This window comes from Rattus rattus, chromosome 8 (assembly GCF_011064425.1).
Source record: "Rattus rattus isolate New Zealand chromosome 8, Rrattus_CSIRO_v1, whole genome shotgun sequence".
Lineage (NCBI taxonomy): Eukaryota > Metazoa > Chordata > Mammalia > Rodentia > Muridae > Rattus > Rattus rattus.
Genome location: NC_046161.1, coordinates 49,566,765 through 49,579,639, shown reverse-complemented (window position 1 = coordinate 49,579,639; position 12,875 = coordinate 49,566,765). Strand labels below are relative to the sequence as shown.

The 12,875-nt window shown below is 43.1% G+C and overlaps 1 protein-coding gene across 1 annotated transcript in view; it reads left to right on the top strand.

The window, feature by feature from the left end:
- Positions 1 to 1,379: 1,379 nt before the first annotated feature.
- The window catches only part of Etfa (electron transfer flavoprotein subunit alpha), a 63,070-nt gene continuing 51,574 nt past the window's right edge, over positions 1,380 to 12,875 (top strand). Inside the window, exon 1 of the mRNA XM_032909388.1 lies at positions 1,380 to 1,538. Coding sequence (XP_032765279.1) covers positions 1,500 to 1,538 — 39 coding nt within the window. The 5' untranslated portion in view covers positions 1,380 to 1,499. The remainder of the gene's footprint in view (positions 1,539 to 12,875) is intronic.

Sequence of the window (12,875 nt, the reverse complement as noted above, 5' to 3'; positions counted from 1 at the left end):
TTGTCTACTTGACATACATGTAAATGTGGAAACATATCTAACTGTACCCTCCCTCCAGAAGTTCTTCAAGGACACTCCGGTCTTCAGAGTGAGTCTGGTGATTTGTTACAGATTTGGGACATTTTCTGTGTCTTCCTTTGCACTGGCTCTGTTCTGCTCGGAACCATCATGCCCCATGGGCTCTGTGTCTCTTCAGGGCACGGCTGCTGCTGATTCACTGGAGCCTGGGATGTGCCAGATTCTCTCCTCTTTGGTATTTTGCCTTGTCATGGAGGCAGGAAGGAAGTAGTTCATATCTCATTTTAAAGATTTTTTTCTAATACAAATATTCCTTTTGGTTTTTACTTAACACACTCTTCTTTCTTCTTTCAATACTATTTAGATTTGAGTCCAGTAGGGTGTTGGGTTGGAAGGAGAAAGTAATGATAAATAGAATACTAGTCCCTCCCACAAAGGGCTTAGGTGGGCACAGTCCCAGTCCTCCACAAGGGTGGTCTTGTAGAAGATGGGTTCTCACTCCGTTCACAAACTAAGTGAAGAAGATAAAGACTGATTGTAGGGGACCAGAGAAGATCTTTGTGAAGAAATATTATTGTGGGCTAGTGAAACTCACTCCTGTGCGGTAGGGCTTGAGTTTTGAGGGGACATCCTGAGCAGTCCAGAAGGCAGATAGATTGGCCCGTCCAAAATGCATGAGATATTTTAACAGCCACAGGCATTGATACCAGGGGCTGGAAGTGGGTCTGACTAAGGGTAGGGGAGAGTAAGGAGATCTGTGTGGACCTCAAACCTGACCCTAGCCTGCTGTGTGGTCCACCTCCATCCCATTCTGTCTCCTTCTGTGTAGTTTGTAGCAGGATCTTCCCATCATATCTTTCTCCCTCTCCGTTTCCTTCAAGAATCCAGCTCAAATACCACCAACTCAATAGATACCTCCCAGGTAGTAGCAAACATTAAATTATTTATATTATTTACTAATAGCCTTTTGTTTTGAGTTCCGTCAGGTCCCCAGGACGGACCCCTAAATGGAGGTTTAAATATCTCCTCACCTGCGACTGTGTTCGGTTGGCACATTACAGGTTCAGAGCTGATACTGCGCGTAAATGAGCGAGGAATGGAAGGAATGGAGTAAGGGATTCCCTTCACGGGTGAAAAGCTGCCTACAGCAGGCCAGTCAGTGCAGACACACGTTCCCATTGGAGGTCTGAGACAGCGGGAGACAGAGCCAAACAACTGGCGGGCGTGGGACGCAGTGCAAGCATCTCAGTGCACACCCTTACCTTTGCCCTACTCCCAAGTCCCGCCTCTAACTTTCCACTTTCTTCATTGGCTGCGTGACTGCCCAATAGGCCCCCGGGAAGAGCGGTCTCGGCCTAGGCTGTCAGCTCGCGTGCTCGCGTCTCGCGAGCGTTCGGGTCTCTGGAGGAGGCGGAGGCGGCTCCCGCGCGCTCCGGGTAGCTGAGGCGGAGGGTACCGCTGGGCTGACTAGAACAGAGACAATGTTTCGAGCAGCGGCGCCTGGGCAGCTCCGGCGGGCGGTGAGTCCCGACAGGGAGGGCTGAGCAGGTGACGTCCGAGTGGCGGCCTGCTGACCCTGTCAGGCGAAGGTCACGGGCTCCCACACTTCCCACCGTGCGTGTAGACGGGCGGTGCGGTGCCCGAGACTAGGGTCAAAGTTCTGGAGCCTCCGCCCTTGACTTCTTCCGGGTTGCGCACCCCCAGCCCCCGGCCCGGGTTCCCACGGCCCTGGTTCTCGCGCGGCACTCTGGGCTTCTGGCTTCTCGCGCCTGGAGGGGAGCTGCGTCCCCGAGGAGGGGCAGATGCCGCCGCAGATCCTCTCGTGGAAGAGTTCAAAACCTGGGCCCCCTGTGGCTGCCCTGAACGCCCACTGTCAAGGGCAGGGGCGGAGCGGGCGACCCTCCTGCTCTGCGGCTGGGGCTTGGCTGGTGGGACATGGCCGAGTGGAGGGGCTGGCACGTACCAGCCTGGGATCCAGGCTCAGTAACCTGGGAACTGTTTGCAGTGGGAAGTTCTCAATGCTTTTTCCGTAATGACAAAGTTTACCACTTGTCTGTTTTCCCCGAGGACTTTAAAAACTTTTTTTTTTTTCTTGTGGGAGTGCTGTAAGGGAACAGCAGTTGAAGGCTGACCAGTTTCTAGGAGACTGCAGATTTTCTAATTTACATTTAGGTTGCTAGAGAAGCAATTTCGTCAGCCTTGGCCTACAGGTTATTCAGACGTCTTGTGACTTTTCTATCTAGTTTTTATCTTAGTGCCTTTTGCTCCAATTACTACTGGGATTTTTCTGTCAGGGACACAACTTAGGGGCTTCTTGGAAGTTTGGAGACTTTTTATTTTTGGTGCCTCTGCTTTGCTGCCTTGTTCCATTAAATGTTGCTACTCCTTGTTAAAAAAACAAACAACACATCGTTCTGGATCCTATTCTTTCTCCCATGAGATTTTTTTTAGACCTCCTCTCTATAAGAGAATCAATAAGCAAGTGAAAGCTATGTTTTCTTGGGGGGAAATTCCAAGCTCCAGTACCTGACTTGAAGACCTATGTGGTACTTGCAGACAATTTTGTGGGTAGGTTTTATGCCCAGCATAATGGTGCTAAGGAGAATTTAGGATTTGGTGATTTTGTAGAGCTACTGGGGGAAAAGTCCACATAGCCAGTGTCCATACATAGGCAGCATTGCCAAACCTTTGTTGTGATTTGCCAAGAAATGTGACCTTGACTTATTTTTAAAATTAGAAGTCAAGGGTAGTAGAGTACTGTCTCTGAAGTCATTAATATTTTTAAGATTTGAACTGCAAGCACGGAAGAAATGGTTTGAATACACTCAAATGACCCACAAACATATTTAACTTTTTAAATTTAAAAAAAAATTCAAGTTGACAGAAAAGTGGCCAAAAAGAAAAAAAAAATCCCTCACCATTTCCAGAACCCTTCCTCGAATTTCACAGTGCCTTAACAGTTGACACATGTATTTCATCTCTCAGTGTACACACATACTGTTTTTCTAAACTGTTTGGGAGTGTGTCCTAGACATTCCCTCTAATTCTAAACAGTCCCTAGGTATTTTATAAGGATGAGGCTAAGGAATTCACTCTGTAGTAAAGCCCATGCCTTCTGTTACAATACAACAAAAACAGGCAAATCAAGGATTTACAGCACACACACACACACACACACACACACACACACTCCCAAGGTAGCCCAGTTCCTCTGGTTCTCATGCTGATTTAGTCTTTATTAGAAAAGTTCCTCAGCCTTTCAAGTTGACATTGGTGTTTTTTATGGAGCACAGGCCTTCTGTTTTGTAGACTCTCACCCAATTTAGATCTGCCTGACCTTTCCCTCATGACTACATCCTGTACATCCTGTATTGTTGGCAAGGATGTCAGAAGTGATTTGGGCTCTCAGTGCACTGTACTAGGAGGCACACAAGACTGGTTTGCCCCACTAGTGCAGATCTTCAGTCACTTAGGTAATACGTTGTTTGCCAGGTTCCCAGTGTTGTGTAAACACCCTCTGTGTAAGTTTTCACTAACTACAAAGATAGTGAGACTGGAGAGCTGTTCCTCACAGGCTTCCACACACTTGACTTTTGATTGAGAAATAACACACAATACTATAAGCCAAAACGGTTTATCTCAAATCTCTGCTTTTGGGTTTTTTTATTTTTTGCATGTTTGTTTATGTGATATATTCATGTTTGCATGTGTGTGTGTGTGTGTGTGTGTGTGTGTGTGTGTGTGTGTGTGTGAAGCGTGCAGGAGCTGAGTATTCTAGCTGGGTGTTGAAGTTGTTCTTAATTCTGGGATTACAGGCAGCCAATAGATCTGCTTTTTTTTTTTTTTTAAATGGGTTCTGGAGATTCAAACTTTTTCCCCTCACCCTTGGCTAGGCAAGTGTTTTATCCACTGAGCTCTCTCTAGCTTCTACTCCTAAATTAAAAACAAACAAACAAACAAACAAACAAACCAGAAAAAAAAACCTCTGTAGCTATGATTTCTTTGAAAAAAACCAAAGATATATTTTTACTAATGACATTTTTACTAGCCAAGCAGTTTCAGTTTCAGCTGATTTGTGTCACTGAACAATGTTCTTCTGGAGGAAATCCTTCAAGTCATCTGAACAAAGGTGCTTTTGTTTATTTTGTCTTTTGGAGATAGGGTCTTGTCTGGACTTGACTGGCCCAAGACTCATAGTAATCTTCCTGTCTCTGTGTGTCAACTATCGGTAGTATAGTCATTCTGTTCTGACACCCGTCAGTGAAGGCAAGTTTGTACCAAGTCGTAGAGCTAGAGAGTGCATACAAAGAAAACAGTCTAGGATTTGCAGTTGATGTTCTTGCTGGGTTATTGCATGAGTTATTAATTTATTTTTAAAATTTTTTGTCAGTTAGTAAGAGCCTAACATTTTTTATGTAGTAAGTGAAGCAACACTTTCAGGTCATTTGAGTGCTCTTGTTTCTGTGTTCATTGGCAGACAGGAAGGAGCATCTGTCATGACCGAGAAGCTGTGAACTATTAAGGACAGGACATTTTTCCCAGCCCATTGTTCAACATTGATGAATGATACTGAACTCTGTGATTCACATGCACATTTAAATTTTGTTTGAAAGAAGGGAGCCAATTTTTGTGTGATTCTGAAACAAAATTTATTGCATAAAATGATTTCATTAAAATTAATGCTCTCTGCCAATGTGTCTACTAAGAGTCTTGTCTGTTTTTAAAATGAAGTAAATTGACTGTTTTTAATATTATAATCAATGTCATATGACATTTCTAGTCATGGTTGAGAGCTGCTATGTTTTATTACTAAAGAGGTTAAAGCACTTTAAGTACAGAAATGTAATATACATTTTATTATGATAAAATGTATGTTAAGTAGGGATAGGAGACTTTAAGTATATATTATTTAATCCCTTTAAATAGTATTTGGCAAGATTTTATAGTTCATTCTTATTGTTTTCTGTTTGTTTTTTAGTTAAGGAAAAGCAAAACAAAGTCTCACTCCCTTCCCCCACCCCTCTGGATCTCATTCCATTTACTTTCTTAAAGGTGGTTGGGAAGAAATGGGTTATGAGAGGGTTTCTCAGGGTGCGAGGACGTGGAGTTGCAGTGATGAGAATGCTAAGAAACTCACTGTAAACAAAATAGTGTGAGTACTGTTGAGCTTAAGTAAGAGAAGGGCCAGAATGTGTCCATTGGACTGACTCATCAAAGAGTGTTTGTGACCAAAGAGATTGGCTTAGTACTATGGAAGAGATGGAGTAAAGGAGAAAAAGGCGAGAGAGTAGGGGGATCTGTGGATGTTATAAGTGTGGCTCTCAGAGGGTATAGGGAAGGTGATGACCTCTAAACTCTACACTCAAGAAGTATGCTACTCGATAATAGACCAGTCAGCTTTATATAGGCAAATGGCTGGAATGCAAAAGAGAAAAAAAAATCACATTTTACTGTTTGGAACTAAGTGTAGTCAGTATCTAGATAAATTCCCAAGAAGCCTGGTGGGTTATCTATGCCTGTGACTTAGCCAGTAATGTACTACCTTGTGTTGACCAATTGGATTGTCAACTTGATTGGATTAGGGAGCCCAGTATGGTAACACTAGTGTGTAATCCCAGCATTCAGGAGGCAGAGGCACATAGATCTTTTGAGCTGGAGGTCAGCCTTATCTATATATTGAATTCCAGACCATTAGGGCTATATATTGAGACTCTGTCTTTAAAATAAAACAAACAAAAAACATGTAGTCATTAATAAGTCACATCTTTGGGCTTGTTTGTGAATGTGTTTCCTGAGTTGTTTTACTGAGGAGGGGTACCTGCCCTGAAAGTGGTAGCAGCGTCCTTTGGGCTGATATACCAAGTGGAGTAAACCAGGACAAAGGAGAAAGCCACTTGAACACCAGCATTCATTTCTCTCTTCCGCTCCAGGAAGGAAGCCCAGCAGTGTGCTCTCATCCCTGTAAATTCTGCCATCTCCCCTGCCCTGATGATCACTACCTTCTTAAGCTAGAGCCAGAGCAGATCCTTTTCCACTAAGTTGCTTCTTATCAGGTCACAGCAGTGCTTAACCTACAGATGATCCAGGAACTGTTGCTTTTTAGCTTTCAAATACTTTGGTCTCTCAGCATTCTCTGAGTGCCACTTGTATGCCAGACACAAAAGTAGATAGTGAATTCATAGTGAAAGCACTCCCGGCCTCTTTGGTAGCCTGGAGAAGATACATGCTAAGCACATTAAGTAGGATCAGTGTAGGAAGAATGAATGGGTATTTGGGGAGCAAAAACTCTTCTGGGGGCTGTAGAAAGTCTAAAAGGGTATTGCAAAGTCTTAGGAAACTAAAGTTTACTAAGCATCTTACTACACAGTAGTGAAAATGATGGTTTCCTCTAACTTTATATTTTTATTGCTTGTGGTACCAGGGATGTTAGACAAGTGTTCTACTATTGATCTTTATACCCAAACTCTTTTTACTTTTTATTTTGATTCAGATTGATAACTTTGTAGCTAAGGCTGGCCTTGAATTTGTGTTCTTTCTATTTTAGACTTATTAGGAACTGAGATTCCAGGTCTGTACTACCCAGCTGAGATTTTTCTTAGATTAAGACTGTAGGTCATTGAGATGGCTTAGTGGGTAGAGGTGCTTGCCATCAAGCCTGACAGTTGTAATTTGATGGGTCCCTGGAATCTGCATGGTGAAGAGAACTCACCCCCTTAGGTTATACACTGACTTCCACATGCTCAGTATATGTGTGTGTGCACATGTACACACAAAATGCTTTTTTTATGTGATGGAGAGATGCCTCAGTGGTTAAGAGCACTGGAGTCCCAGCACCCACATGGTGGCTCATAACCATCCATAATTCCAGTTTTGGGGATCTGATAGATCCCTTTGAGCTCTATGGGTTCCAGAGGGTGCATATAGATAGACACATGCAGGCTGAACATTCATATATATAAATCTATCTAAAATTAAAATGTTCGTTTTTTTTTTTGTTTTTTTTTTGTTTTGTTTTTTTTTACTTTTGTCTGGAATCAATCACCTTACCATTGTTTTGATTCTGTTCATGTCCTGTATGTTAACATGTTTTTATTTTTAATCTGGTGTTTTCTGAGACTGAAGTAGGAATAAAATATCTGTCACATTAATTGATTATTTGGAATTGTATAAGGGGAAGGAGAGCGATGGCTGTGGCTACCAGTACCTGCTGTAGAGCTTGGAGTCTGAGAGACACATAGAGGTTCCTAGGAGCAAAAAAGGAGTCTGCAAGGGCCAGCAATAGCTTCCAAACAACCAAATAAAAAAGACTGAGGAGGCTTATGGTTAGATGCTTTTTACATGTGGACACACAAAATCACAAGGAAAGATGGCTGAACAGAGCCAGAAGAGTAATGAATCTATACCCTGTGCTCTTCTGTCTTAGCCAGCAGGTTATAAACACAAGTCATTCTTGATGAGCAGTGGGACTGTTGGCACCCAGGACAAGGAGATATGTATCCCTTTGGAGCTCCCATAGAAACAAGTCATTGCTGAATGAGGCTGGCTCTAGGCCTACAGGCTGGCTTCCCTCATGGAGCCGCTGTAGCTGTGGCCTGTGCTGTTTGCCCTGCTGGGAGATAGAAGGCACAGGGCAGCAGTGCTGCTCACAGGCTACAGACACAAAGGTTGAGCCTGGCAAAGCCTGGGATGGCAGACGTTGAGGACAGGAAGGTGAGCAGGACCTCACACAGAACCTGTCCCAGAGAGCCCTACTTAGCTGCAAAATCACCCTGACTCTGGGCAGCAGCAGGATATCTGAAAGGAGTCACAGCAATGGTCCAATATTAATGATGCTTCAGAAACAAACAAAAAAAAAAAACAAAAAACCTTGAACCAGACCAACAACTCCTTGCAATGAATATATGTATGCAAAACTGTCTGGGCAAAAAAAGAAAAAAAAAAGAAAAAGAAAAAGGCTATGTGACACACTGCAGTTTCTAGTGCCACTACAACAAATGAATATTTGGTGGAGAGGTGGGAAAGACAGAGGAATGGAGTGATGAATGAGTGCTGGAGAGGCAGAACTAGAGACATGATAACAGCCGTGTGAGAAGGTTGCAGTGGATGGGCGGGAGTGACTAGAGCTGGCAGGGTGATGTGCAGCAACCTGATGTGAGCTTGCACTCCAGCTCAGCCCTGAAGCATGCTGCCCAGCTACATGATTGGCCTGGCTCTGAACAATAACAGGATGTCTAAGCTAAAGAATGGTTTGTTTTCTGGATTGGACCTCCCCAAAAGACCTCTATGGAGGCCACTGTGGTATCCATTTTCCTCTGCCCTAAACTGCTTTAAAGCTGGAGGTTCATGTGGACAGTTTTTTGATATGTTTTTTCTGTGTAACAATCTCAGCTGTCTTGGAACTCATTCTGTAGTCCAGGCTGGCCTCAAACTAAGAGTTCCTCTGCTTCCTGAGTGCTGGGATTAAAGGTGTGCACCATGATGCCTGTCAAGGGCCATGATGATTCCTATACTGCCACCTGAAGCCACATTGATGTCCTTGGCCTGTGCTGCCACCACTTGGTGTTCAATGGAATAGGACCGAGTTGACATCCGTGCTTTACACTACCACAGGAGACCATGCTGAGGTCAGTGGCATCTACTGACCCCAAGGACCATGTGGTCTGTGGTCTTCACTGTAGCCAGAAACCGTGTGTAAGTCCATGGTCCATCCCCCTGCTGACTGTAAAGGGCAAGGGGAGGGGGGCAATACTTTTGCCACGGTATTGATGACTACAGAATTGCAGTTGAGAAAGAGGGACATAGAAGGCTTCTGTGAATACTGTCTCTCCCCAAAATACCCTCTACAGAAAACCATCAAAGAGAACTCTTTAAAACTGATAAGGATGCTGACGTTTAGCTCTCTAAAATTGATGACTTCTGATGCGGGTGGAGGTAGGGAAGAACTTAGTTTTCTTTAAGGGGCTTGCCACCAGGAGTTTGGCCATGCTCCAGGGAGTATGTGGGCACATAAACTGGACTTGTCTTTCTTTTGGGTGGGTGGTCTCAAGGGTGGGGGGCAGACCTACTCCCCTTCATTCATCCCTTCCCTTGTGAGTTTCTAAATTTGACTTAGCTTTGTGCAGCTCTCTTTTCACTCCTGTTGTAGAAGTGAACAATTTTGTTAAGTGAAGTCACACACCTGTGCTATTTGGTCTAACTTCCTTTTTCTTCATTTCTCATGCAGTCCTACAAGACCAGATCCAATCTTTTCTTCTTCTTTCACATCTCTGCTGCCATTTCTCATCTTTTCATGTTGACTCCTAAGCTTACTCCCTTTCCTCTACTGAATGTACTTCATGATCTGCCCTCTCACCATTTGCTTCTCTTCATTTGAAAGACTGTTTTACAATTGGCTATACACAAAGAAGTCTTATTTCCCATGAAGTCTTTGAGCATGGAGACTATTCTTGTTAGTTTTTTTTTTTTTTTAATATTCTGGGCGACCATGAACTATGTTTTGGTGGTGGTTTGATATTCTGTGCTAGATAGATACGAGTTTGGCTCACCCCCTTTTAATTCTAAAGCATATTCAAACAGTTGAAACAGCAGCAAAATTGCTCCTTGGTGTCTTTATAACTTTTTAAAATTACATCCTTCAGTGGAAGGCGCACATGCCACAGTGCACACATGGAGGTCAGAAGACAACTTATGGAATTGCTGCTCTCTTTTCACCGTATGTGTCTGGGGTAGAACTCGGGACTTGAGGCATAGGGCAGGCACCTTCACCAAGTGACCATCTCCAACCTTTTGTGTCATCTTTTAACAATAGGATTCTGCTTTTAGCTACTTTGATATTGAATGATTTTTCCCCAAATTAATGGGAATCAACTTTAGTAATTGATTCAAACTTATTATTTCTGAATATACTAATGTTTTAATATTCCTAGTACAAATCTGGTGTGTAACTGAATGCAATTAGTGGTAGCATTTGTCCAATTCCTAGCTTGACAGTTAATAGATTATGTTTAAAGATTTTAAATTGAGGTCTGTGTCAGATATTTATTGTATATAGTGGGAAAAATTGTTTTGATATACTTTTTTTTAAGTGTTAAGAAATTTGCATTTTGAGCCAGGCAGTGGTGTCCCATGCCTTTGATGGCAGCACTCAGGAGGCAGAGGGAGATGGATTACTGAGTTTTAGGCCACCCTGGTCTACAGAGAGTTACAGGATAGCCAGGGCTATACAAAGAATCTCTGTGTAGAAAAAAAACTAAAAAATGAAGGAGGGAAAGAAGGAAGACAGACAGAAAGAAACTGTCTTAGGGTGTCTATTGCTGCAGTGAAACACCATGACCAAAAAGCAAGTTGGGAAGGAAAGGGTTTATTTGGCTTACACTCCCATATTGGTTTTCATCATTGAAGGAGATCAAGACAGGAACTCAAGCAGGTAAAGAACCTGGAGGCAGAAGGTGGTGGAGGGGTGCTGCTTACTGACTTGCTCAGCCTGGACCACCAGCCCAGGGATAGAACCACTCAAAAAGATCTAGGCCCTCCCCCATCAATCACTAATTAAGAAAATGCCTTACAGCCTTATCTTATGGGCGTATCTTCTCAATTCAGGTTCTCTCCTTGCAGATAACTCTGTTTGTGTCAAGTAGACATAAGCCTTCTTGATTTTTTTTTTAACTTGAATATTTCTTATATACATTTGAGTGTTATTCCCTTTCCCGGTTTCGGGCAAACATCCCTCCCCCTCCCCTTCCTTATGGGTGTTCCTCCCCACCTCCCCATTGCGCCCTCCCCCAACAGTCTAGTTCACTGGGGTTCAGTCTTAGCAGGACCCAGGGCTTCCCTTCCACTGGTGCTCTTACTAGGATATTCATTGCTACCTATGAGGTCAGAGTCCAGGGTCAGTCCATGTATAGTCTTTAGGTAGTGGCTTAGTCCCTGGAAGCTCTGGTTGCTTGGCATTGTTGTACATATGGGGTCTCGAGCCCCTTCAAGCTCTTCCAGTTCTTTTCTCTGATTCCTTCAACAGGGGTCCCGATCTCAGTTCAGTGGTTTGCTGCTGGCATTCGCCTCTGTATTTGCTGTATTCTGGCTGTGTCTCTCAGGAGCGATCTACATCCGGCTCCTGTCGGTCTGCACTTCTTTGCTTCATCCATCTTGTCTAATTGGGTGGCTGTATATGTATGGGCCACATGTGGGGCAGGCTCTGAATGGGTGTTCCTTCAGTCTCTGTTTTAATCTTTGCCTCTCTCTTCCCTGCCAAGGGTATTCTTGTTCCCCTTTTAAAGAAGGGTGAAGCATTCACATTTTGATCATCCGTCTTGAGTTTCATTTGTTCTAGGCATCTAGGGTAATTCAAGCATTTGGGCTAATAGCCACTTATCAATGAGTGCATACCATGTATGTCTTTCTGTGATTGGGTTATCTCACTCATAATGATATTTTCCAGTTCCAACCATTTGCCTACGAATTTCATAAAGTCGTTGTTTTTGATAGCTGAGTAATATTCCATTGTGTAGATGTACCACATTTTCTGTATCCATTCCTCTGTTGAAGGGCATCTGGGTTCTTTCCAGCTTCTGGCTATTATAAATAAGGCTGCGATGAACATAGTGGAGCACGTGTCTTTTTTATATGTTGGGGCATCTTTTGGGTATATGCTCAAGAGAGGTATAGCTGGATCCTCAGGCAGTTCAATGTCCAATTTTCTGAGAACCTCCAGACTGATTTCCAGAATGGTTGTACCAGTCTGCAACCCACCAACAATGGAGGAGTGTTGCCTTTCTCACATCCTCGCCAGCATTTGCTGTCACCTGAGTTTTTGATCTTGGCCATTCTCACTGGTGTGAGGTGAAATCTCAGAGTTGTTTTGATTTGCATTTCCCTTATGACTAAAGATGTTGAACATTTCTTTAGGTGTTTCTCAGCCATTCGGCATTCCTCAGCTGTGAATTCTTTGTTTAGCTCTGAACCCCATTTTTTAATAGGGTTATTTGTCTCCCTGCGGTCTAATTTTTTGAGTTCTTTGTATATTTTGGATATAAGGCCTCTATCTGTTGTAGCATTGGTAAAGATCTTTTCCCAATCTGTTGGTTGCCGTTTTGTCCTAACCACAGTGTCCTTTGCCTTACAGAAGCTTTGCAGTTTTATGAGATCCCATTTGTCGATTCTTGATCTTAGAGCATAAGCCATTGGTGTTTTGTTCAGGAAATTTTTTCCAGTGCCCATGTGTTCCAGATGCTTCCCTAGTTTTTCTTCTATTAGTTTGAGTGTGTCTGGTTTGATGTGGAGGTCCTTGATCCACTTGGACTTAAGCTTTGTACAGGGTGATAAGCATGGATCGATCTGCATTCTTCTACATGTTGACCTCCAGTTGAACCAGCACCATTTGCTGAAAATGCTATCTTTTTCCATTGGATGGTTTTGGCTCCTTTGTCAAAATCAAGTGACCATAGGTGTGTGGGTTCATTTCTGGATCTTCAATTCTATTCCATTGGTCTATCTGTCTGTCTCTGTACCAATACCATGCAGTTTTTATCACTATTGCTCTGTAATACTGCTTGAGTTCAGGGATAGTGATTCCCCCTGAAGTCCTTTTATTGTTGAGGATAGTTTTAGCTATCCTGGGTTTTTTGTTATTCCAGATGAATTTGCAAATTGTTCTGTCTAACTCTTTGAAGAATTGGATTGGTATTTTGATGGGGATTGCATTGAATCTGTAGATCGCTTTTGGTAAAATGGCCATTTTTACTATATTAATCCTGCCAATCCATGAGCATGGGAGATCTTTCCATCTTCTGAGGTCTTCTTCAATTTCTTTCTTCAGTGTCTTGAAGTTCTTATTGTACAGATCTTTTACTTGCTTGGTT